This window comes from Tauraco erythrolophus, chromosome 6 (assembly GCF_009769465.1).
Source record: "Tauraco erythrolophus isolate bTauEry1 chromosome 6, bTauEry1.pri, whole genome shotgun sequence".
Taxonomy (NCBI): domain Eukaryota; kingdom Metazoa; phylum Chordata; class Aves; order Musophagiformes; family Musophagidae; genus Tauraco; species Tauraco erythrolophus.
The window spans coordinates 69,510,376-69,536,660 of record NC_141470.1 but is presented as its reverse complement, the minus strand read 5'-3'; the positions used below and the strand labels follow the sequence as shown (position 1 = coordinate 69,536,660).

At 46.8% G+C, this 26,285-nt stretch overlaps 1 protein-coding gene across 1 annotated transcript; it reads right to left on the bottom strand.

Moving 5' to 3' along the window:
• Positions 1-383: 383 nt before the first annotated feature.
• Positions 384-21,779, bottom strand: GCH1 (GTP cyclohydrolase 1). Its single transcript, XM_086613538.1, has 6 exons — positions 21,458-21,779; positions 7,988-8,097; positions 5,653-5,708; positions 2,562-2,593; positions 1,464-1,548; positions 384-532 (listed from the first exon to the last, which is right to left on the bottom strand). Exons 1-6 carry the CDS (start codon positions 21,777-21,779, stop codon positions 406-408), a joined length of 732 nt encoding a protein of 243 aa, XP_086469664.1. The 3' UTR covers positions 384-405.
• Between the last annotated feature and the right edge of the window lie 4,506 nt (positions 21,780-26,285).

Genomic DNA, 26,285 nt, shown 5'->3' with positions numbered 1-26,285 from the left:
AGTATTTGCAGCACAAGTGGTCCTACAGGGATCCACGGCCTTGCAATTTTTCCTGTGCTGCTCCACATTTATTCCAATAAACATAACTATTTCATAAATACCCATTTCACTTCCAAGCCCCGCTTTTCTCCTACCAGCAGTATATTCTGCATTGTAGATGGAAAAAACATTTCCCAAACCCTACTCGTAGCTTGTAATTCTGTGACATCGGCACGACTGGAAATCCAGGAGGAGCCTACCTCATCGCTACGTTTCTCCTTTGCCATCAGAAGTCTTTTACTGCACGAAGCCTATGACAACAATTTACAACGATTTAGTTCAAAAGTGAGATGTAGGAACAAGTAAGAACAGACAGTGACACTGGACAGAACAATCTCCAGAGTGCATTTAGAGAATAACACAGTTTCAGCTCCTGATGAGTGTCAAGAATTCTTCGCGGGTCTTTGGATCTTCCCGGAATACCCCCAACATTGTGCTGGTTACTGTTTTACTGTTCATTTTCTGTACCCCACGCATTACCATACACATATGCCTGGAAGAAATGAGAGGGGAGTCAATAAATCAGGCATACTCGAAAGAAAGCAGCAATCCTACCAAGAGATGGTTTTTACACAGTCACATTAAATTCTGGGGAAGCCACAAAACCTCCATATCCAGAACCGACATCTGTCAGTAGTACCTCAGCTGTCCTTTACAGAGAAGAAAGTCAAATTCCCAGCCCCTGAGTGTTGCCTTCTCTCCTCAGATCCTAGGAAAATCCCACCTTCCCACGGTGCATTCTGATCACAGTCATAGAACGGTTTGGGTTGGAAGGGATCTCAAAGATCATCTAGTTCCAACCCCCCTGCCATGGGCAGGGACATCCTCCACTACACCAGGTTGCCCAAAGCCTCATCCAACCTGGCCTTGAACACTTCCAGGGATGGGGCAGCCACAGCTTCTCTGGGCAACCTGTTCCAGTGCCTCACCACCCTCAGAGTGACAAACCTCCTCCTTAGATCTAATCTAAATCTCCCCTCTTTCAGTTTAAAGCCATCACCCCTTGTCCTATCACTATCCAACTCTTGTCCAAAGCCCCTCTCCAGCTTTCCTGTAGCCCCTTTAGGTACTGGAAGGCTGCTGGAAGGTCTCTTCGGAACCTTCTCCAAGCCTAGATCAAAGCTTTGCTGCACTTGAGGAAGTAGAAGGTGCGCTGAGGCAGAGCATGGACCCAGTGCAACTGGGACAGCTGCCCACACTGCCAGTTGCCACATCCCTGCAATGGACAAGGCAGGCCCGTTTGAACAGCTCCAACCCCCCAGGCCACTACGCTGAGCAGGCAAGAACCACTCCTGCCTGTGCCCTGCCTCAAACAAGGCGCCCAGCTACCGCAGCCAAAGAGGTGCCACCCGACAGCTCTGCAGCACACCGCTGGAGTCACCCGCGGCGCGCACGCTACCGCGGAACCGCTCAGAGTAACTCACGTGGCTTCGATAACCACCCCAACTCCAGCGGGCTGTAAGGCTTCTGTGATGGCTATTGCAATTTGTTTGGTAAGGCGCTCCTGGACTGAAACAACAACGAGGAGTTCAGAACCAGTGTTAAATCTGACCAGCATCACCACACTGTCACTGCCTGCATGCCACACACGAAGGATGGCTGCATTGCATCCTCATTTCCAAGCGTACCTGTTCCCCACCACCACCATGCACAAGCTCTGCTTTTCCCAAATAAATGTTATTAGTACCAAATCCTGTCTTATGCTTCGTACCCTGGAACAGACCTTTTATTTGCTTGTTGATATTGGGAGTCATTTTGCAATACACCTTTACAGGAATTGCATTACCATGATTTCTTGTAACAGCTCTGGCATCTCCCATTATGCAGTTAGATTTTCTTGCTTCTCTACTTTCTTTTGGTTTTAATGTATTTGTTCACTGAGTTTACTGCTGCACTATTCATTCCCTACACACATTTTTTCTTTTTAAGGAGAAGAAATGGAGATAAGAAAATGAGCCAATTAAAAGAGTCTGTTGTCCTGTGAAGCTTTATTTCTGTAGCTCTGGCACCTTCTATTCACCATTCTGACACCTAACGGTCACCAAGACTTCTGTCACCAAGAACAGGCCAAATTTAAGCACAGGAAAATGAAAGCAGGCTGAGCCCAACCCAAGACCTCAGATCCTGCAGCTTCCTCCATTTCTCAGGGGCAGTAGGCAGGTAGTCCATAACATGGCAGCTCTCGCTTCATCTCTTTAGACAAGAATTCTTGAAGGCATCTCTCAAATTATCTGTAGGAGAGTTCATCTCCAGCAGCATCCAACTAGTTCAGTTATTCCTGGCAGCTGTATCTGGTAGCACATTTATCCTCTGAATCAGTTACTGCCTACATCTATTTCCATAGTCACATTTTACCCCTCACTGGAAACTCAGGGGCTAAGATGACAGATGAGAAACACCTGTTCAAGCACACTGCTTTTCTTCCCACTAAAGTCTGCACAGCTATAGGCCACCTACAATTACCAGTACCCTGAGCTGGCTAGCAAAGAAGCACACACAAAAACAAAAACGCAGCTGTTTACCTTGTAATCTTCTACTGTATATTTCCACGATCCTAAAGGAGAAAGGAAAAAGACAATGTTATACTTATTCCTATCTGACCACTGTTTCATTTTCACAATTAACTTGACACCATTAAACAAGACCACTGTACGAATCCACATCCTTCCTGGAAATCCACGCAATATCACGCTGTTGCTCGGCCCCTGGCTGGCATGGCTTAAGGATTCCTTTAGCACATCACTGTGTTTAGTGACAGGTTACTCACCACCTGCCACCCCAGAGACTATTTCATGGGCAAACCTGTCACCTCTCCTTACAGCTTGTTCTGTCAGCTGTTACTTTTGAACTACCACCCTAACTACTACTTTGTACCACCACCCACTTGCATCACACAATTGCAAGGGAATCCATGATGCCCATAGACTCCCTGAAAGCTAATCCTTGAACTGAGATCAGATTACCTCCTTTTGCTTCAATCTAACCCAAATGCTGCTTTAAGGACAAATCAGATATTGGGATTCCCAGAAGGCTCCTGAAATTAAGCAAGAGATGTTTTGGATTCATCCATTTAACCACAGATTTAACTAAGAACAATGAGACAGAATTGGTTTTATTTAAAACAGATACTCTCCACCCATATACCACACCATCCTTCACATTTCAGTGCAGGGATCACCTTAGTGCCCCTCTCGAACACGACTTCAAATTTAAGCCATCATGGGCAAGGGAAGCAGTGCTACCATCATTTATAACCTACACGTTTAAGAAAAGTCTTAACTGCTCTGTAACTCATGGAGTTATTCATGCCAACCTCAAATGCTTAATTACACATCAAGTGGCCATCTAAAGAAGTTGCTACAGAAAGCTTCAATATTCGTCTGGTCAGACTAGACAAAAACCAGACACTGGCTGGCAGCCTGAGGCACTAGTTACAAGAAACATTTCTGACAATGAGACTTGCCTGCTGTTTTGGAGAAAAATTACATGCAGAAACTCTCCTCCAGAAATGAAATGGTTGTGTTATAGCTATTCTAAACAAAGCAGCATAATATTTAGATTAAATATATGGATAGGAAACAAGCTGATGCTCAGATATTTTTACACTCGTATTGCATGTAAGAAGTCTTATAAGGATGTTTATGTAAAAACAGTTACTTGCATTAGCATTTTCAAGCCTGAGCTTAAAATCCAAAGAAAGATGTTTGTTTATTGAATACAGGTCATCCACAACCACAGAAACTCACCACATTAGACTAATCCTATTACGAAAGATTAGGCCTACAGCACCGACAGCCTCACAAATCTTTGTTTGAACACTGGTTGCATTATATAGGGCACGAAAGGGAAGCACTATTTGGCCCACCTCTTCATGGTAAGCACTCAAAAGCGAGTGAGGACTGAGAACATTTTGTTATACAAGAACCTAATCTTTTCATTATTGCAGTATATGGGAGTTTAACTGGAAAAAGAGGCAAGATTTGACCGTTCAAGCACAGCACAGGAAGCCTGGCATGTATTCAGGCACGCTTCTATACTGAGAATAAATAGTAGAAAAATTGTACACTTTCAGCACCTTTCACATGTTGCTACTCGCATTAAAAATCACCGAAGATGGTTTTGAGCTCCTTTTTACATCTGCAATTCAGAAGTAACTAGAGACCAGAGCAAGCACAAATCAACTGATGCATTTTTCAAATGTGATCCTTCATCCTGCATTCAAGCCCTGCAGAAATGAAACCAAGCGCTAAAGACAGTCTCTTCAGAAAGGATGCTCACCTTCATAAATCTAACTCAAAAAAAAACCCCTCACCACTTAAAGAGATCCAGACACACAGTGTAAGCCGTGAACTGCCATTACGGACATCCCCAAGCGTAAGCAGCTACAGAAGTCAAAATCTTTTGCCCAGCAACTGCAGTGCTGTCATCTCAGAACCTCATCCTACAGTTTCAGCAGTTGGGTACAGCCACAGAAAACAATAATGAAAAAATTTATATGTTGAACTGCCTTTATCAGCCTTTTAATCAGAGCAAAGCCCACTCCTATAGACACTGCTAGAAGACATGAAAATGGTGTCTCTATAACATGAGTTACATTAGCAAAGATGTGACTTCCAAGGGCCCTTCGACTACCAAACCAAATTCACTGTTGTGCAAGCAGAGCACAGAACAGAGCTAACTGACTTTAAAAAGCATTTTAGTGTCATGTCCTACACAGTTCTTGCTCGCTAAGAAAACCCAGCAGGCACGCAGATTTACAAGGCTGATTCTTATTAGTATTATTGGAGCTACAGCAAGATTAACAGACACATCGGGGAAAGTATAAGCAAAACCTATGTGGTCTTTCTGAACCACAGCCAATTTTTCAGATTCGTTTCTCAAGAGACTCTTCCTCTCTGGTCCCCAATAATCTTCTTATTGAAGGGATCTACCATCTCCTCCCTCCTCAGAACTAGAAAGTGGTACTTTATAACAAGGCTCAGTGCAACAACTGATCCAAGGGCACTCGGTGAGGGAAAAGCTATTTTACATAACAAACAGATTTCTCAAGTGTATCATAATTGCTTTGTTTCTTAGCCTGAACCTTATCTATAAAATCTACCCTGCGGTGCTCTCAGCAGGTCCCAAGTGAAAGAAAGAAATGCCAAATTCATCCGAAGAGCCAGCTAACAGATGGAAACTTTAGATTCAATTTCTATCCAGAGAATGTTCATTTACAATTTGGAAGTTTTGGATTTATGTTCTTATCAGTCCATACACACACAAGTAGTAAATAACTAGAGGTCCCCCCTGGTTTTGGTGGCCTGCCTTAGTGCATGACCAAATTCTCCGTTGTTCTTGCTTCCGTGCCCCCTGCAGACACCAGTGCTCTGGATGAACACATAAAAGCATTACGGCTCTACTAGAGTCGACCGATGTGAATTAACACGGAGCTCTAAGACTTATCTGTTCTCTCCACAAAAAACATAATGCTGAGGATTGGTCTAAATCCAAATCCAGGACACAAAGTGGGCTGAGCTTTAGAGGGGGATCAGATTAGAAAGATTAGCACAGTTAGCACAGGTTGGAATCCTTTTGGCAAATTAGCATCACTTTCATTACATTAACACTTACCTAGCAAGCTTGCTGAGGCCAAGTACTTGTTTGTTAGGAAGGTAGCCAATATGTACCTAGACAGAGAAGAACAAACCATTAACAGAATCAAATCCAAACTTCCAAAGGCATATGAAACTCATGCATAGAGAATGAGATGTGCATTTGCCCCAGAACTAATTCTGGAACAGTCCAGAAGTCTTAGCATGTGGGAGGAACATGCCACCATGCAAGCCTGAAAAACTGTGGAGCTAACGGAGACTGTAAATGCCCGGTGAGGTCAGTGTCCTGGTGAAGAATAGGTAAGTGTTCCGAGGGGGAGAAAAACCACAGCTCTTCATGAGTCAAGGCTTATGTTCCAAGTCTCAGGAATGCTACAGAGTACTACTACATTTGGGTACAAAAAGCAGTCTATTTCTCAGCGCAGGACTGTTCATCAAAAACAAAGATGCTTTTCTTTCAAGACCTATAATGGATTTAGGGAGTGGGAGGGAGAGGGACTGTACTTTACTTCCAGTGAAAATTCTGATGGCAAGAAGTACTGAGCCACCAAAATAAGGCTGCACTTACTGATTTTTTTTTTTCCTGCTATTGGTAGTACCACAGATGACTGTATGATTAAGTCAACTTCCATCCTGCTTGAACATGGATTTGCTGAAGATTCATACTGAACACATAGTTCACTAAGTTGGAATACTCAGTTGCACTAAGTTGGAATAAATTCTTGAGAAAAGTGCTCAGATACAAAGGTAGGGGGAAGTCATTTAGCTTCTCATTTTTTAGAAAGCAACGCAGGCTACGGAATTCAAGTGGGTTTACAGTTCTAACAGCTTATAAGCCAGCATTTGTGTCACTGTACCAGAGACTTGAAAAATTAGCCAAGATACAGTAGGGGAGTGTCAGCGTAGGATTCTGTCTTAGTGCTTTGCCTACAGGCCCCATCTCAGAATCCTGTATTGCTGTACCTGCAATTAGAGGTACCACAGTGCACCTAATTACCTGGCTAACTTGCTCATTCCTATCACTTCTGTTGGGTAATCAACCCACTGACACCTGAAAAGACATGAAACATTTCAGATAAAGTAAGAGACGTAACTTCGAAATAAGCGTTGAATCCTGTTCCCCATAGAGTACTTTCGCAAATTTCCTAATTTCATTTAAGATAGAGCTGCAAATACAAATACCTGTTGGTCAGTATTTGCAGCCTGTTTGATGTACCCAACAGGAGAATGGTTAGTCTGAGAATATTTAGAGGCATACCAAGTCATTTAGCAGACCCATTATACGAGCAGGACCAACTCAGTGTTGGCGAGGAGACTTCTCCAAACCACACAGGCTAAACAGCTAGATGTAAAGAGAATGCATAGATTGCCACAGGAGTAACGAAGAGAATAGGATGTAACCAAGAATAGCAGGCAAAATAAAAAGCTTGCACAGAAAAAGAAGTTACCTTGTTTTCCAGTATAAAATACTAGTAGTAAAAAAGAAAGCAGATGAAATTGAGTTGACTCAACTAAATAAACCGCTGGTTTCTGTTCGGGTATTTTATTTTTGGGAGACAGTTTACTTGGAACATATGTGGCAATGATCAAATTTTATAGACAACAAAAGCACTGTCTGCTCTCTGGCCTGCAAGTACTTTATGGTAGAAGAGATGGATCAGAATAAGCTCCATCCTTCGGTGCTGATATGGGAGTGAAGGGGCTGAGATGTGCAGAAGGGACTACCCACTCGGAACTCTTCATCACATTTACAGAAGTTAACTTGAGAATTTTTATTTCATTTTTAAAGTTCTTGGCATCACAGTTTCAACACCCCCTGAAACGTCAGCCCCTTTCATGGGAGTCCCAACCCAAGCAGCCTCCTGCTAGTCAATTTTGACCACCGCCCCCTCCCCGACTGGGCTTGCTTGTTTAAGACAGGGCTGCTAATCAGAAGTTTGTTCCACTCACGGAGGGTTCCCAAGATGAACATGCACCAGATAGCTCTGCGCCAGAAGCTAAATCTGTGACAGAGCCAGCGTGCAGGGCGAGCTGGTTTAATATCAAGATGTCTGCCCTCAAGGCTTGCTGCTGCTTCTCGAAGAAGAGCTTTGATACGAAATGTCAGAAACCATTAGATTACTTAGACTAGGAAAGGTTGAGCATTATATTTTCAGAGCTTAAATCCAAATAAAACTCACATTAAGGAGGTCTTCCTTATTTGTATTCTGAAGATTAACTTCTAGAACCACAGCTGTAAGCAGTAAATACTTAGGGGGCTTTAAAAGGTTTGTAGTTACAGCTACAAAGCCTTTTACATGTACTTTAGGTCTTTTACCCTGTATTCCCACATTTGTGTTGTGAGGAAGAGTTACCTTTCCAACAAATGGAACGAGGTGATGCTCACACAATGAAAACATGTCTATGTCCTTCACAATTACCATCTCATCATGATCTTCATCAAAGATGGCGTCATTCAGAACATCTGAAATTAAACATTTGTATTAAAAAAATAAACAAACACACACAGAAGCATGGAAGGTTCTTCCAGCCAGTATCTCAGAAAGCTCGCAGCAAGAGCACAGGTCTCCCAGAACTATAGATTTTTGGCTTAAGGTATGGGAGGCAACTAAGGAGTAACATCACAAATACACTTTGTTTTGCATATGATTAAACAATGTCTATAGCGTTTTATTTAAATAATAGTTTGAGTTGAGGTTAGAATGAGCCCAGTCTTTGCAGAATTACTGGCATCTTAAGAGCAATTAGGCCTACAGCTGATAAAGCCAGCGCTGAGGAGGAGAGTGTGTCTCAAAGTGGGCTTCCATGAGTGCTTCCACATACCACAAGCAAAGCTGAGCCTGAGGTTTGACAAAAGCTAAGCCACCACAGCAGTTTCTTCAAATACTTCAATAGCAGCATCACTATCTTCAAGGAGGGCTGGCACTCACATACTCTCTCATTTAATCCTGAAGCACACCAGCCAGCATACACAGTAGTCGAAGAGACAGATCTGTATCCACAGATCGGGGAGAGATTTGCTGTCCCAAACTGAAAGCAGGAACACTTATGCATACTCCATCCTAATTCTGCATCTCAGAGTTAACAGAAAATTAAGGTGGAAAAAACCATAAAGACAGAAGGAAGAAGAGACAGCTCAGTAAGAAAAAGGAACATACAATGTGATGTTTTAGTAGTGTCGGAGGCTCAGTAGAACAGATCCTTAGTTGATTTCCCAGATTTAGCAGTCCCCTGACAAGTCCCCATGCAATTCTGACAGGTCACTAGAGTCTCCATAAAGATTGCAGGCAGCTGGACCGTGCTTGGAGAGGTTAAAAGTAGAACAGTCTCAAGTTAAGAGACTGAGTCTTTTGAAGGACAGAAGAGAAAAGCTATAGAAAAGAGATTGAGAATAGCAAAAGAGAACGAGCTGCACAGAAGGGCTGATAATCAGAACAAGGACCTCTGCAAACAAGTTAGCTTGAAGCCACATTGACAACTTGGAGTTACTTCCAGGAACCAGAGTCACACACACCATGGCCAGAAGGGGAAGCAGGGTGCTCCGGGACTGCCCTGCTCCATCCGCAGTGGAGCTGAGCACCTGCAGCAGCGATGACACAAATCTAATAGTTGTGTCTGCTCTACTTGCCTTTATGCCATCCCCCGACATGCACGTACACCTAATGGCCACCATCTGCTGTCGATAAAGCAGCATCATCATGGAGCATTTTAATTTCCTGCTCGCTATCAGCACTACACAGGTAACCCTGGAAACTGGGCGCAAGATGTTCTGCCTGCGACGCACGTTCTTTCCTGAGAATGGCTGGCAACTGGCAAGATGGCGAGGCCGAACCCCAGAAGGCTTTTGATCGGGTCAGACAGCAGGAGCAGGGGGCACGAAAGAGGCCAGGAAACAACTCCGTAAAGACACACGATTTTTGTTCTTCAAATTGCAGTCTAGTTTACACCAAGCACTGCTGGAGAGGATTTTGATTACATGGGGACCACTTGTATAACTACGACTTCAGCCAGGAATAGCCAGAATCTGAAAAAGAGCCGGCTCAGAGGAGAGGGAAGAGGAGACAGAGCAGCCATCTGGGTTCCTCCCTGCCTCCCGCAGCACTCCGCAGACGTGCCGTTTCTGCAGCAGAAAGGCAAACAGTGGTTTCATAAAACCTGCTGCTAACGCCCGGCGTTATTAAAACAAAATCCAAACAGATCCACAAAGCACCTCCGGAGTGACTGCTGCTGTTATTAGACCACCAGCTTGGCTCACATCAGCCTTGCCAGGAGCGCATCAGCGCCCGATGTCCGATAGGGATTTACGTCAGCACACTCGCAAAGCCGACTGTTCGGAACAACCAGAAGTGGCCACGTTCTCGTTAAGAGTCACGGTAACGCGTGGCATGGCACAAGGCCAAAGCTACAACAGAAGGTACTTCAGCCATGAAGTCCCATATAGATATGTACATATCGATTTTATACATGAATAAGCGTGTATATGCATATATATTAATAGATCCGTACAAACTTTATCCAAGGAACCTAACTCCATTACTGGAATCCTGAAGAGCCACGTTGTATCATGGAGACAGCTGTTAATCCTATTTTAAAGCTGGGGGGAATAAGAAGGTTAAGCGACCTATGAAGTTCCACATCGGCGGAGAATGGATTGAGAGCAGCCCTGAGGAGAAGGACTTGGGGGTGCTGGTGGATGAGAAGCTCGACATGAGCCGGCACCGTGCGCTGGCAGCCCAGAAAGCCAACCGTGTCCTGGGCTGCATCCAAAGCAGCGTGGGCAGCAGGGCGAGGGAGAGGATTCTGCCTCTCTGCTCTGCTCTCGTGAGACCCCACCTGGAATACTGCGTTCAGCTCTGGAGTCCCCAACATAAGAGGGACATGGAGCTGCTGGAGCAGGTCCAGAGGAGGCCACAAAGATGATCCGAAGGCTGGAGCACCTCTGCTATGAAGACAGGCTGAGAGAGTTGGGGCTGTTCAGCCTGCAGAAGAGGAGGCTCCGGGGTGATCTTATTGCAGCCTTCCAGTTAAAGGAAGGGCCTACAGGAAAGGGGGAGGGACTTTTTATAAGGGCTTGTAGTGATAGGACAAGGGGTGATGGCTTTAAACTGAAAGAGGGCAGATTTAGATTAGATATAAAGAAGAAAATTTTTCACTCAGAGGGTGGTGAGGCACTGGAACAGGTTGCCCAGAGAAGTTGTAGATGCCCCATCCCTGAAAGTGTTCAAGGCCAGGTTGGATGAGGCTTTGGGCAACCTGGTGTAGTGGAGGGTTTCCCTGCCCATGGCAGGGGGTTGGAACTAGATGATCTTTGAGGCCCCTTCCAACCCAAACCACTCTGTGATTCTATGATTCATGTCACAAACGGCAACCTTCTTATGGCTAAAGAAAACAGGAACACAAAGGTCATCCATCCTTCTTGCATATCCCCTCTTAGGGTGCAGCCCAGAGTCACAGCCCTTTGGGCAATGCCCCCTCACAGCCAAGGGAGTTGGAGAGGTGTGTAAGCAAAGAGATCCACTGCAGGATGCTTCGTGCTTCTCAGTTACACAGCTTTTGCCAATTTTGCACCTTAGATGTAGTTAATGTGAGCAGCTAGATCACAGATGATACCCGCTCAGCTGCCCAACCTCTGCAGTCGTGCCGGCAGCAAGCTGTGCTTGTCTTAAATCAGCACCAGTTACTCCCTGAGAAGGAGGGCCAGGGCCCACAGAGGAAGAAAGCAGCTTAGTGTTAGCCCCTCCAGTAACCCCTTCCAGATGACACAGGGACACAAGGCAAAACAAAACATGAGACTAAAGGCCACTACCTGCGTAGACGGCCACGGTGTTAAGAGGCAGCCCCCATCACCCCTATCCTGCTCCAGTCCCTCCTGCTCACGCTTCCCAAGCCTATCCTCCCAAAAACAGGCAGAGCTTGAAGCCTGCCTATCCCTCTACCTCCCTCTTTGAAATCCAAGCCTTGTGTTGACAAAAGAAGAGTTAGGTAAGAGCAGCTGCGACAAGACGCTGTGCTACGTCCCACCGCAGCACTTGCTTTCAGTAATTACACAGAAGCTTCTTTGGCAACGACTCAAATGCTTTGTGCAAGGAGGCAACACCATTTTATCTACCTTTGTGTGCCTTTTATTATTTTTTTTATTTTTTTTCCAGTCATTCAATTTGCAACAGCATCAAAGAGAGCCCTGACAAGCTCAGCTTGCAGCACACGTTCTGGAGAACTTAACGGAACTGAAAGGACAGAAGGGGAAACAGAGCCTCAGATTAACCAACCCAGAAGCAAAGCTGGGGACAAATTTATGCCTCTTTTCCTGTTCTTTCATTCTTACCTACTAGGCCACACTGCCTGCCTCACTAGCTTGATTTTCAGATCCAAAAGTCATGTTGTCCCTTCCTAGGTCTGTCCCAGTTCACACAGAGCAACATGGCTGTTACACTGGTGTGTCTCTCAGCTCTGAGATACTCACCTGCTCTTCTAACGCAACTGCATCTTTTCCATACCTTCCTCCTGTGACACCAGGATCTTCAAAGCAAAAGCGTGGAAGTCAACAGAGCTTTTAAAGGGAAGGAGGGTCAGAAGTAAATATTGCTAGCTTGGTTTCCTGCCAAAGCCAGGCACCTGCAGCTCAGATGGGTTCCTCCTCAACAGGCTACTTTTCCTTAATACAAAAAGGAAATTCTTCCTCTCAAATGAAGCAACAGTTATTCCTTCCAAGTACCACCTATGTGATCCTCCACATCAGTAGGACAGGACTAGCATCTCCCCTGCTAGCAAGGAGATGGGCACGTCCATATATCATCCCTTGGCCTCTCAGTCACACCTCCCCTCGCTCTGCTTTTATTAGTCACAGCTGTGCTGCCACCAAGCCCTGTCCATAAGCCAGAGGAGACCGCAAATAACACCATTTTCATTCTCCACCACCCCAGAAGCTAAGGGAATCGACTGCTTAAGTCCTTAAGCCTAGACACACCATGTTAATGAAAAGCTAAGATTCAAATTAAAATATATGGCTGGGAGGAGGGGAACAAGAACAACCATTTTATGTACAGTCAGGGCACTCTCTAGATTATTCCAGCTGATTTTTCCTTCAGCCTGGAGTTCAAGTCCTGGTGTAGAAACTTCAGTGGGCTCTTAAAAGTGAACACTCCCTTCTGCTGCAAGTTAACTCCTGAAACAGTGCAGAATCATTTTTTTTCCCCCCTTTATCCTCAAAAAGAGTTGATAAAGGCAAAAATCAGAATTGGATGAAGACAGAATGAGAAAAACCTTTCAGGATTTTGCGTCAGAGCTAAGCAAAAAGACCTGTTGCTATAGAAACTATTTGCATGGCTTTAATGTGACACAGGAAAGCAAAAGCACCTCTGGCAACCAGAGAAGCTGGAGCCCACCCAGCAGCTGGCTCAGCAGGTGAAGAGAATGAAGGATGGCAGCACTCTGCAGAGCAGCACTGCATCAGCTTCACAGCACTTCGCATGTCCCATTTTTACTACGCCTGGGAGACAGAAGACTGAAATGATGTAGGTTGTTCTCACTATGAGTTAAAGCACTTCCCCGTGGCGTTAAGTTGCCTCACAGCTCCACTTCAGAGGAGTCAGACTGAGGATTGTTCAGTATCAACAGGACGAAAGCAGCCTCAGAGACTCCCCGATGCTGTTCCTTGAGCTCACCCATCCTGGCAGAGACATAAGGCACAAGGTTCTCCTGAAACCCATTACATAGCTCCAGACTGTCCTCACCGACAGCCCCTATGATCTCCAAGGTGACCCGTAAGTCGCAGCAGGCAGCTGAGGCCATCATAGGAATGGGTTCAGATGAAGAAGTCCCCAACATAATAAGGACATGGAGCCGCTGGAGCGAGTCCAGAGGAGGGCCGTGAAGATGATCCGAGGACTGGAACACCTCTGCTATGAAGACAGGCTGAGAGAGTTGGGGCTGTTCAGCCTGGAGAAGAGAAGGCTCCGGGGTGATCTTACTGCAGCCTTCCAGTACTTAAAGGGGCCTACAGGAAAGCTGGAGAGGGGCTTTGGACAAGGGCGTGTAGTGATAGGACAAGGGGTGATGGCCTCTTTCATTAAAATGAAAGAGAGGAGATTTAGATTAGATATAAAGAAGAAAATTTTTCACTCAGAGGGTGGTGAGGCACTGGAACAGGTTGTCCAGAGAAGCTGTGGATGCCCCATCCCTGGAAGTGTTCAAGGCCAGCTTGGATGAGGCTTTGGGCAACCTGGTGTAGTGGAAGGTGTCCCTGCCCATGGCAGGGGGGTTGGAACTGGATGATCTTTGAGGCCCCTTCCAACCCAAACCGTTCTATGATTCTATGTCCTATGAGGATGGTGGGGCAAGTCACACCATGTCACTGCCCGTTTAACTTCAACAAACTAAAGTAAAGGCCGAGGTCAGGTACCTTCTGCTCTCCCAGGAGCACAGACTGAGTTACACCAAAACCAATGGCGAGGCACCTTGCATGAACTAGGAACAGGTCGTGATTTGGAGGATGCTCTGGAAGAGCAGTACCATGAGCCAGAGACCAAAAGCTAACTGTTCATTAAGGTAGAATCTGCTGGGGTACGCTGGCAGATACCTTTGACTGTTTTTCTCAAGAAGTTCCTTTTCATCTGAAGACAGATGTAACTGACAGAGCAGGAGCCATGAGCTAACAGCTGAATGTGTGGTAGGGAAACCAACTGACCATATTCTGACCAGGGTCAGAAGTAAATCTGGAAGGAAATTGCTATAAAAACCTTTTGGTTGCTGCTGGGTAAGCAGAAAGATGTAGAGTCAAACCTGAAATGCTTTATTTATTCATGTGATGACGCTACAGGATAACTGTAGTTAGAGAAAATATTCCAGACAAGAAAAAAGAAAATTATTGCAGCCTTTCAGTATTAAAAATGTACCAGGAATTTATTAGGCATGCAGAGGAGAGAATCAGGCTGCAAAACCACTCATTCATAAAGAGTTCGTACTGCTGCAGAAAGTTAATGACTTCAGGTGCTAAGAAAGGGGGTGGTTGGGGTATGCCAACTCACAACAGAACTACCATTTGCTTCAAGAAGTCTTGAGGAGCTCTAGAAAGAGACACAGCCTAAGATGCCACGTTACTATTTAAATAGGCAGTAGAGTTCAAAAGCTGCAAGAGAAAATTAAATGCGCACTATGAGGCTTCCTTGCCATAACATACCTTCCTAACAGGAACCAAGAGAAATCTCAGACACAAAAGAATTCACAAGTTTATGACTAATATTTCACAGATTTCATCGCTGCCACACCAAAGCGCTAGAAACAGATATTCAACTTCTGACAGGAACACTTGCTTCAGAAGCAAAGCTTAATTCCTCAGTTACCACAAGAGTGGTGAACCAGATGTGTAATTTAAGGCACATTTCATAAAAGCAAAGATGGGGGAAAAGCATTGTTGCTATTCAAATAATTCTGGCCATCATTTGTACGGATTTGTTTATTTTCCTGTAAGACACTCTCCATGTTTCAGTGAGAGATTCACGTCTATTCATAAGAGATCTGTTATTGTCGACTCTCAGATGAAGCTAAGATTAGGTTCTAGAAGTTGTTCTCTGCCTGGAGGTTTATTAATATGAGGGAAAGCAGGGTTATGGAGATGCTCATTAAAACGTATCAGGATTTCAATAACCGTTTCAATGTCTCATGTCATAGAAGGCGCTGAAAGTCCCCCCATCCACACTTCTTTCTGAAATTTAAACAAAGGAAAATCAGAGAAGATGAAACAATGTTTTGGAAAAGCAACATGAAGTGATGAGAAGCGTTTGATAGTTAAGATCCAAGAGGTTAAGACATTTAGTAAATTTGTGACAAAACCCCAAACAAGTTTGGTGTTACTTAAGCACTAGTGGGCAGCGGAGATCATCCTGGAAAGTCCTGCAGTCCTAGATCCCAGCAGAATCCTAGAATGGTTAGGGTTGGAAGGGACCTCAAAGATCATCTAGTTCCAACCCCCCTGCCATGGGCAGGGAAACCCTCCACTACACCAGGTTGCCCAAAGCCTCATCCAACCTGGCCTTGAACACTTTCAGGGATGGGGCATCTACAACTTCTCTGGGCAACCTGTTGCAGTGCCTCATCACCCTCAGTGTAAAAAATTTCTTCCTTAGATCTGATTGAAATCTATCCTCAGAACTTTCACTGCATTGAGTACCTGTTTCAGCATGGAGGCTTCACTCCTGTGGGAGTGGAGGTTGAGGAAAGAAACAGCCAAGAACCTTACTCTGAACAACCCTCTATCTCCCACCCTCTGGTTTACAAGAAACAAGCCATGGCCACACCACAATAATGCCGATTTTTATGTTATTACTAAGTTAGACCGTTGCATCTATGAGAAGTGAGAGAACTAGCAGTACCTCGTTTCCAGGAAAGAATGAAGTAACTCACCAGCTCTTCGCAAAGGGCAGTGCTGCTGATCAAACAGCCTTGTTTGTTTAAGGCACTGCCTGTCTATTTTTACGTAGTGATGCTTAGCACCTCTCATCCAACAGCAAACTGAGTAGGCTTGGAAAAATTTATGAGCTTACACCATTGTTGTCATCTGTCAAAATAGCAAATCCACGCAGACAAGAAGATGAAGAAAAGAGTATTAAGGTTGCATTTTTTCACCCTTCACCATAGGAAAAGCACATAAACTAATGAGAGAGGAAAAGCAACATACACACAGTTCAGCAGGTGTTAATCTACTGTATGACACCTAACTAGTTGTTACTTGCTTTAAAATAAAAGCTGCACAGTAGAGTCACTTGGCTTCCAGGCAACTAAAGGATACACACACAGCCTTTCAAACCACAAAGGTTCAGAAAGCAGAGTTATCCTCTCCTAGTATTTCTGATTTTCATTTCCCTATTAAGCATGCTGAAAGGACAGCCGAACCTGCCAACGTGCTTGAAAGCTACCATACCTGCCAGAAAAGTCCTTCTGCTTGTATTCATGTAGCAATCAGCACTACTAGCAACTACACTGTTCAACAAACACACCATTTTGCTTGGAGTGCTTACGGATGATGAAAACAAGTTAACTTCCTACTGTAGATGAGGCAGCTTGTTCAACCCTGGGCCTGATGTTTCCTACAGGATTACACAATCAGAACCAACTCCCTTACAATTTTTCTTTTGAAACTAGCATCGACTCTTGCCGTTTCTGCAACTTAACCACTCAGCTCTGTTTAGCAAGATTGATTCTGAAGTGCTCAGTTTGAGTTACAAGCTAGTACTGTCTGCAATCTTGTATTTCCATGTATTCACTCATTTACTGCGTTTACAATCACTCTGTACATGTACTTTTCAGTATTTACACAGTCGCACAGCCAACACCTTCAAGTGTGACGTTAAGCCTTTACTAAAGGAGAGACAGATCTCTCAAGGTTTAATCTTTTTGCATGGCAGGCAATTGCCTGAACCAACTGTAAGACAGCTAAAGGCAATCTGCTATCAAAAGTCCAGTTCAGCTCTATTAATCCAGAGGACAGGTTACTGTTTTGTAATACAATTTACTCTCAGAAGTGTGAAGCTGGTAGATCCCACCCTGGAAAAGAAAACATGTTCTTGGACACTCATGCAGAAGCACTGCATGAAATGGAAAAGTAAAATTTTTGGTACCTTATCTACTCTGCCATCCTTAACCACACCTTAAGAGGTTTCTGTTGTAGTGGCTGTTGGTCTACACCAATGCTCAAGCGTGAACCGCTAGCGTTTTTTAATCTGGTCCCCAAGTGGATTTCATTTGAAATCACTGGAGGCATTCTAGCTACTCCAATGAAAGTTTGATGACTAGTACTATAAAAGTGAGATCAATATATTCAAATATGTTTTGTCGAAGAAAGAGTGAGGCCTTTAGTAAAGCCAGGACTAATAGGAGAAAAGATATAATCTAGAAAGAACAGCAAGAGCCAGATTTAGACATTTACCAAGTAAACTCTACTAATGGCTCTGAAATACAATGGTGACCAGCTGCAGAACACAGATAGCAAAGATGAACAAGAGGTAAAGCAGGAACACTGTTTACCTGCACTGTTGAAAACAGGCAAGGAAAGGCACACACAGTGGAAGCTGGAAAGCAGAATCAGCTTCTCTGTTCCTCACAGAAATCTGAATGGAGAGAAGGGTCAGAATTTAGATGTAACCTGCCCTACAGTACTACAAATTTAGGCTCTGGGAAGTATGAAAACACAAATACAATCAGGCGTCAGGGAAGCAAAGTGACAACACCCATGAAAGCAGATGAAATGTCCAGCATATTTAACATGTCCCAAATGCGTTATGTTCCCAGACACATGATGACCAAAAAGATAAAGAAAATAGTTTGTTCTTAAGGGTGAATCAAGGCTCAAAAAGGAAAACAATATCCATTTGCTGACTGTTGAAACCACACATCAGCTCAGCAGCTTCCAAAAGCATTCCTTAAAACCAAAGGAACCAGGTTTCCTTAAACCAAACTCCCCACTCACACCACTTCGTTGTCTTCTCCTCCAGTGCCACCACAGAGGACAGACCGCTGCAGGGCAGGTAAGGCCATCATTCCTCACCATACCAAAAAGCTTCCAGCAACCTGAGTGCGCTCAAAAACGTTCAGTGATGAGTAAGAGCAAGGCACCACTGAAACCACCGACCTCTGAGAGCAATGGGCAGCGCTCAAGGCAGTCATGCACCTTACTTTTGTGACCAGCCACGTAACCTCCGTGTTCCCACTGAGAACGAGTGAGGCTGGAGTCAAGCACATTAAATGCCGAAGCCCTCCTGCAGCACACTTGCAACTTCACGCTCTCCAGACTTCACTGTATTTCATAATTTGGGAATGTATCTGCTCCATCACTTCTTGTGTTCCCATATGGAAAATGAAAACGCCATCAGAAATGAACAGCTTTTCTCCTGCCTGCCCAAGGCAGACACTCAAGCAGACAAACTCAGAAGGCTGATGGTAAAGCCTGTAGCTGTAGTAACATTTCCTGCCTTTGCTTGTCTTCGTCACTCTTTTCTGGCTGCACAGTCTGGCAGCATTTTCACGTGCTGGCAAGGGCTGTGGGTTCAGCTGGGGCCAGTTGCAACACACCTTGCTTCTAGCCCTGTGTTCGTACAGCCATCACCAGAGTTTTCGCTTGTCAAACCTTTTATGAAAAGATGATACTTACAGCTATTGTAACTGTCTGTTGTCTTCTGCCTGTGGGAGTGAACTTGAACACGCTCCTCAACACAAATCACTGCTTTAACCTCTGCCTAGCCAGACAGTTCCACATAAGGAGCTGAATAAGCCACAAAATAAAGCTGAGAAAATAAAAGATCAGGGCTACTTATTGTTGGGGCTTGGTTTGGTTTTTTTTCCTTTCTTTTACAAGCCAGTTCCTGCTCTAGTTCACAGCCTGGCTAGGCAGACAGTTGTATTAGCATAACCAAGTGAACAGCACATCAGGATGCTGCAGCAGAGACAAACAGCAGAAGCTGCAGTCCCACAGCTAGCTTTGTTCTCAAACACTTTGCAGTTGTTGGCTCTAGCTTTCCCAATGTATTTAAAACTCTCCCAAGTGGAAATTACTTCTATATCAACTCTCCCAGCCAACTCCTCATCCACTAGTCATTTTGCTAGCTGCTGTGGACTGGTCCTTCAGCTACAACTCTTTCTTCTGTTTGGCTAGTAAGAGTGGGAAGACTGGAAGCCGGGCATTGTGGAAGAAGAGGTGAGTAGCTGGAAAGTAAAAGGATTCGCCCCTAGACACAGGAAGGGATGTTAAGATCACAGCTTCGTTTTATTTCCTAGAAAGAAAATTTAAAAAAGCAGTCTAAGAGTACAGCACCTAGCAGTGACACTTTTTACTCTTGGATATAATACAGCTCTCTCTCAAGTACAGATATTCCGTGGAGGGGACTATCCAGATCTACTCAAAGAAATGTACATGAGAGATTGGGACAGACTACCTGAGTCCCAGGGGACAGACTATCTGAGTCCCAGAGAATCCACATCGGAGCAGAGAAAAAGCTATTAAAAAACCCTTAAGGGAATGCGTGGCTCTGCACACAAAACTAGCAGTGAGATAAGAGAGGACTTAGGGTGGGCAGCAACCTCACCCAGGTTCAGTACAGAAATTCATGCTCAGAAACTATCACTAAAAAATCCTTCTGCTAGAGACTGGCAGGATGACTGAGAGACCTCTGTTTTACAGCAGCAGAGACACATACAATCCCCAATTGGGCAAAGTTACTCCCAGTAGACAAAGGGTTATTCTGCGAGACCCTATGAAACCTCATCTCAAACACGCTGTGCAACAGGACTAAAGGAAGACAGGAACAAGGATGGCCACTGCAGCCCAGAGCTTACTTCCAGATGTGCACCTGAAAACCTGGTTTGATCTGAAAGGCAAAACAAATGACAAGGCAGAAACGCTGTTCTTGTAGGATGCTAGGAGACAACATTGGCACGTGAGATCAAGCTGGCCATGAGTCAGTTAATGCTGGAAGTTCCATGCAATCCGATTTCACAAAAGCCAACAGCTGAGAAATGAAAAAGAAACTAAAGACGAAAGCCAACCCTTAAGTTGAAGCACAGTGCACTTATGAAAAGGACTCGGACGTGTTAGCAGGAAGCTCCCTGATGCCATCGGCACGGTTCAGCCTCTTCATTCAGCTGCAACACCCTGATGCAGTTCTGGGGCACTGAATACACTGGTGCTGTACTCCAGAGAGCAGAACACAACCAGCTCCTTCCTAATTCGCATTCGAGGATCCTTGCTGACAGTATTTGCATCCCTTATGCTCCAACAGGAACTTGCTTTTTACAGTAAGAGGGAGTAGAAGGGGGAATTCCCCAGCTTCCCAAGCCCTTTTTCACTATTTGTACTGGGTACAGTCCTTAGCAGAAAGGCTGCAAAGAGAAAAAATGATGTAAAAACTAAGTTTTCAAGCAGGATTGACCCTACACTGGAACCAAGAGACAACTTTGGAGCCACTGGTGATGAGGAGAACAAATCCCACCCAGTTCCTCTCCTGCCCTCAGGGAGGGCCCACAGCCAGCAAGCAGATAAGACTCACCTGGGGCAGGGATGTGAACTCAGGTACCTCTCTACACCTGCATTTGCTGCCAGGACCCTGAGATAGGGCAGGGATCTCCCTGATCTCCTCCCTTCTGCTTACCTTGCTTCCTCAAGTTTCATTCCCACCTTTGAAAAAACTCACCCGATAAAAGCATCAGCAGAACAAGATCTTTTCTGTGAAAATTCAGTCCACCTATGTCTGCTCATCCCTGGAGATGTTCAAGGCCAGGCTGGATGAGGCTTTGGGCAACCTGGTGTAGTGGAGGGTGTCCCTGCCCGCGGCAGGGGGGTTGGAACTGGATGATCTTTGAGGTCCCTTCCAACCCAAACCATTCCGTAGTTCTATGATTCTAATGGAAGCAAACGTTCCTCCCCCTCCTGAACACAGCCTCGCTCAGCTGGGAGGAAGGAACAATCAACAAGTTTCTATGTCAGAGCGTGAAAAGTCGACAGCAGAAGAGGGAAAGCAAAAAAAGCACTTGCTCGGTTCGCCCAAACCGAAAGCACCGAAGTTTCTGACAGAACGCGAACTTTACCAGCTCAGAGTTTAAAACAGAAACCGGGAGAGGGAGAGGTGCGGGCGTTTCCAGAGCACATCGCTGGTGACTGACCGACCAGAGGCATCAGACGGACGGTGAGGGGTCGGTAGCGAAGGCCCTTTTCAGAAATCAAGCAGGAAATCCGCACCGCGGCGGGTGTCGGAGCAGCCTCCGGCTCCACCACCCTCATGCCGGAGCCCTCCCCGGGATGACACCGCCCGCCCTCCCGGTGGGGCCGCGCTCCCTACCCGAGATGGTCTCCTGGTAGCCCTTGGTGAAGAACTGCATGGCGGTGGCCGCCCTCCAGGGCGTCTTCAGCAGCCCCTGCCGCTCGGGGTCCTCGCCCAGCGAGCGCAGGATGGTGGTGTAGGCGGCCGCCAGGCTGGGCAGGCTCAGCTCGTTGTCCTCCTCGCTGCGGGGCCGCTCGCCCCGCCACCCCTCCCCGCTGCCGCCGCCGCCGCCGGGGGGGGGGACGCGCGGCTTCTCGGCGCCCACCGCCGCCGGGGAGGCGGAAGGCAGCGGCGGCCTCTCCTGCCGCGCGTACCCGTTACAGCTCCGCGCCGCCTCCATGGGCGCCGGCGGGGCCCGGCCGGCCCGCGGGCAGCGCGCTGTGGCGGAGCCCGTCGCCCTCCGCGCTCCCGCCCGCCGCCGCCCTCACCCGCCGCCGCCCCCGCGCTCCCGCCTGCCGCCTCGGCCGCCCGCTTTATACCGCCCGCGCCGCTGCCATTGGCCGCCGCCGCCGCGACGTCACTGGCCGTGTCGCGAGCCGGCCGGGCGGGAGGGCGCGGGGGGATGGCGGGGGGATCCCCCCGGGCGGGGGGCGCGGGGTCCGCCCCGAGCCGCTGTGGGTGCCCCTTGCACCGCTGCGGTGTGCGGAACGGCCGTGGGGAGCCCCGGGCGAGCGGCAAGGAGGCTCCGGCAGACGATGGCGGGGAGGGCGCCCGCCGCTGGGGTGCGGGTCCTTGCCCTGCGCTGCAGGTCCCGGCGTCCTTCTCCTTTTTGGCGTCATCTTCTCAAACTTGGAGAGCCGAGCTGTCGAAGAGACCGGACTGAGACCAGACACCTTGGGGTTTCCACAGGGATCTGGCTACGATGTCACCCCTGCCAGTGGTTTGAGCATCCTCCAAACACTTCTAGGGCAAATTCTGCCCCTCTGCTCTGCTCTCGTGAGACCCCCCCACAGTGCTGCGGTCAGCTCTGGGGTCCCCAACATCAGAAGGACACGGAGCTGCTGGAGCAGGTCCAGAGGAGGCCACAAGGATGATCTGAGGGCTAGAGCACCTCTGCTATGGAGACAGGCTGAGAGAGTTGGGGCTGTTCAGCCTGGAGAAGAGAAGGCTCCGGGGAGACCTTCCAGCAGCTTTCCAGTACCTAAAGGGGCTACAAGAAAGCTGGAGAGGAGCTTTGGACAAGGGCATATAGTGATGGAACAAGGGGAAATGGCTTTAAACTGAAAGAGGGGAGATTTAGATTGGATATAAGGAAGAACTTCTTCCCTCTGAGAGTGGTGAGGCACTGGAACAGGTTTCCCAGAGAAGTTGTGGATGCCTCGTCCCTGGAAGTGTTCAAGGCCAGTTTGGATGAGGCTTTGAGCAACCTGGTGTAGTGGAGGGTGTCCCTGCCCATGGCACTAGATGGAACTAGATGATCTTTGAGATCCCTTCCAACTCTAACCATTCTATGATTCTAACATTCTAAAAGAATTGTTTCATTTCAGTTGCATTGAATCATGCTGTGATTCAATGAAATGTAGGAGACAGAGCACATCTCACCTTTGCAGCCTCCAGCCCTTTCTGCCCCGGCCCCACGTAGGGTTCAAACGTTGGCAAACAGAGAAACGCTGGGGCAGGTAGTTTGGAAGAGAGGTCCCCTCCGGCCAAAGCTATTCTGGGATTTTATGAGATAGAAATTGAGTCTGAAGGTTCAGCTGAGCACAGGGTACGTGCTCCATCGCCTGTCACTCCAGCCGTGAGCAAGATAACTGGCTAATTTTCTGGATTACCATCAAATTACATGGCTGAAACGCTAGGGGACACAGCAAAGCCCTCTCTTTTCACACTCGATCTGTCCATAAGGCAGCAGGGACAAATTTTCCCTCCCTTGTGCCTAGGAAATGGTAAATTGCCAGGGAGATAAGGAAGAGAAGGAGCTGTCCGAAGAATGGGGCACGGAGCATGACTCACTGGCTTTTCGTCAGTCTCCCGGCACAAGGGCTACATTTAACCAAGACAAAAAGGCAGCAGTAACACACTCTACATTTATCATGCGGTTTCCGATCACAGCAGGTTTTACCAGAAAAGAGCCAGGATGACTCAAGTGAAATCCAGCCACTGGTGCTGGCCTGCAGCCAGCCAGGCTTCGGTGCGGCTTTATGGCCCTGGGCGCCGATCGGGAACAGAAACAGCCGCTAGCGGAGGATTTGAAGCCCTGATCTCCGTCCCCGCTCCTCCCCAGACACCCACTGCGGTGGAGCTGGGTACCTCGCATCATTTCGCAGCCCTCCGAGGGTGTCCAAATCCTCTGTATAAACTAGATGGGTTCACTTGCTGGAAAGGTGGGGAAAAAAACAAAAAACAAAACAAAACATCACGTTTGTGGGGCTCAGCAGAACAACTACCACTTTCGTTTGGATCCAGACCAAGCCGACACGGTTCAAAGGGTTGGGTAGCAACTGAGATCTAATCATCCATCTGAAAAAGAGGTTAGTAAAGTGCACCTAAGTATCTTGGCACTCCCTGGTCTTTGCTACCTTTATTTTCTTGGAAAAGAAGATAAGCTCCCCTCCAGAGTCATGCCAGACTTTTATCAGTCTGAGCTCAGCAGCTGTGGGAGTTAGTTGTAATTTTTCTCCTATTTATGGGGGGGAGAAGGGCACTTGCCAGCTTATTTGCTAGCATGGGCACTGTGTGGATGTGCAGAAACCCACTTTTTCTGGGTGTGTTAGAGCAGAGGTTGCACACATGGGAGGCGATGCCGGCAGTTCTGCTAACAGCATTTGCAAACACGGACTGATTAGGTTTAGGTAATTTAGATATTCGTCAGGATGTGTTACGACAGAGCCTGATTTCCAGCCCTGGCTGGAAGTCCTCTCCCTCTGAAACACAAACCCATGTGGGCTGGGTAAGCAGAAGCACTAATATTTGATAACGGTAAGATTTTATTCCTAGTTCCCTATTAATTGCACCCCGTGTTCTCATGTAGCCTTCCCAAAGAATTTTTTCTTTGCTATTTCTGATTATATCCCCAAAAAAGTGAAACACAGGCTATAAACAGAAGAGCTGCAGACGGTACCTTGCAAGGTTGTTAAAAGATATTCTGAATTTCCTGGAGGGAATCTGCCCCATTTCTCTTTCCTGCGCTTGCTCAGAGCCTGGGAGTTATTTTCACTGTTCAAAGATTGAAGAGAGATTCTTAAAAATCAACAAAATAGGGAGTGTAAAAAGCCCTGAGGCTGTAACTGGAATTATTTGCAAGCCTAGAACAAGGTCTAGAGCAGGTGAAAGCCCTGGGCATCATCTGGAGGGTACCTGGGGGGTCCCTGTGAGAGCCAGGGGATGCTGGTAGGTGCCAAGGTGGGGGCACGGGGGTGCGTGGTCCGTGCTAAAGCCCATCAGAGGCCTCTCTCATCTTTGAAAGTAGGGAAAATACAAAACCTCTCCACACCAAGCTGGATGAAGGGACCCTGGGCAGTCTTCACTGGGTCAGATGAAGCCATCTAAAAGGTATTTCAAGGGCCATTCCTGCTGCTAAAAGGCTGAGATAAATCACACACAAGAGACTCTTATTTTCCCTCTATTAACTATAAAGCAGGAGCGTTCGGGATTGGGCTCAGAGCTTAAAGTTGGAGATGATGAATTCCACCTTTTCAAACCATCTGTGTCAACCCAGTGTATCATTAACAGCTCAAGCAGGAAAAGAGCAATGCAGATCGATCCTGCTATTAGCATCAAGCCAGAATGTGGCCCAGACGTGATCCTTAAGTAATAGCCGTGCCCACGGCGGCGATGGATGGCAATGCCGCAGCCTACTGACATCCTTCCCATGCCCTGGAAATACAGCTTGGGATTTATCAGTCCCTGGAGTCACAGTGCGTCAGTTTGAAGAGTGAATCACGAGCAACTTAATTCTATTACCTGGAATAACAAGCAAAATTGATTACAGGCCCCTAAAATACTAATCTCTTCCAGGGGGATTTGTTGCTCTGTAAGGACAGAGGATCCCCAAGGTGTGAGGGGTCTTCTGCAGATGGGATCTGCATTTTAACTTCCCTGGTGAGGTCTCACGTTTGAGATCTGAAACTGGAAGTGAAGGTGGCAGTTTTGCCCTGCCCTGGCTTTCCCTTCATGCCTTCACAGAGCAAGGGCATAGGATCTCATGCCCATGGACTCCTCCAGTCTGAAATTTGGAAGACTTCAGAGGGATGGCCCAGGCAGGCTGTAGGAGGCAAATTCATGTTTATGCTTTTACGAATGTCCTTCCAGTACCTAAAGGGGGCCTACGGGAAAGCTGGAGAGGAACTTTTTACGAGGGCGTGTAGTGACAGGACAAGGGACAATGGCTTTAAACTGAAAGAGGGCAGATTTAGATTGGATATAGGAAGAAATTTTTCACTCAGAGGGTGGTGAGGCACTGGAACATGTTGCCCAGAGAAGCTGTAGATGCCCCGTCCCTGGAAGTGTTCAAGGCCAGGCTGGATGAGGCTTTGAGCAACCTGGTGTAGTGGAAGGTGTCCCTGCCCATGGCAGGGGGGTTGGAACTGGATGATCTTGAAGGTCCCTTCCAACCCAAACCGTTCTATGATTCTATGAAAAAAGCCACACAACACAAAGTCTCCAGGCTCCCAGGGACCTGTATCCCGTTTCCAACGGGAGCTATCTGACATCGCCCTGGCTGATCTCTAGGTCCCTCCAACCCATTTCTAAACCAAAGGCAGCCTCCGATTCACTCACCAGGCGGATGGGAAAAGCAGCTGTGTCACCACATCGCTCCCCTCAGTTATTGCTTCTCACCGTTATTACCCCGAGATCAATAATGCGATTTGTAGATTGGACTGTTCCCTGGCAACACGAGGCTTGA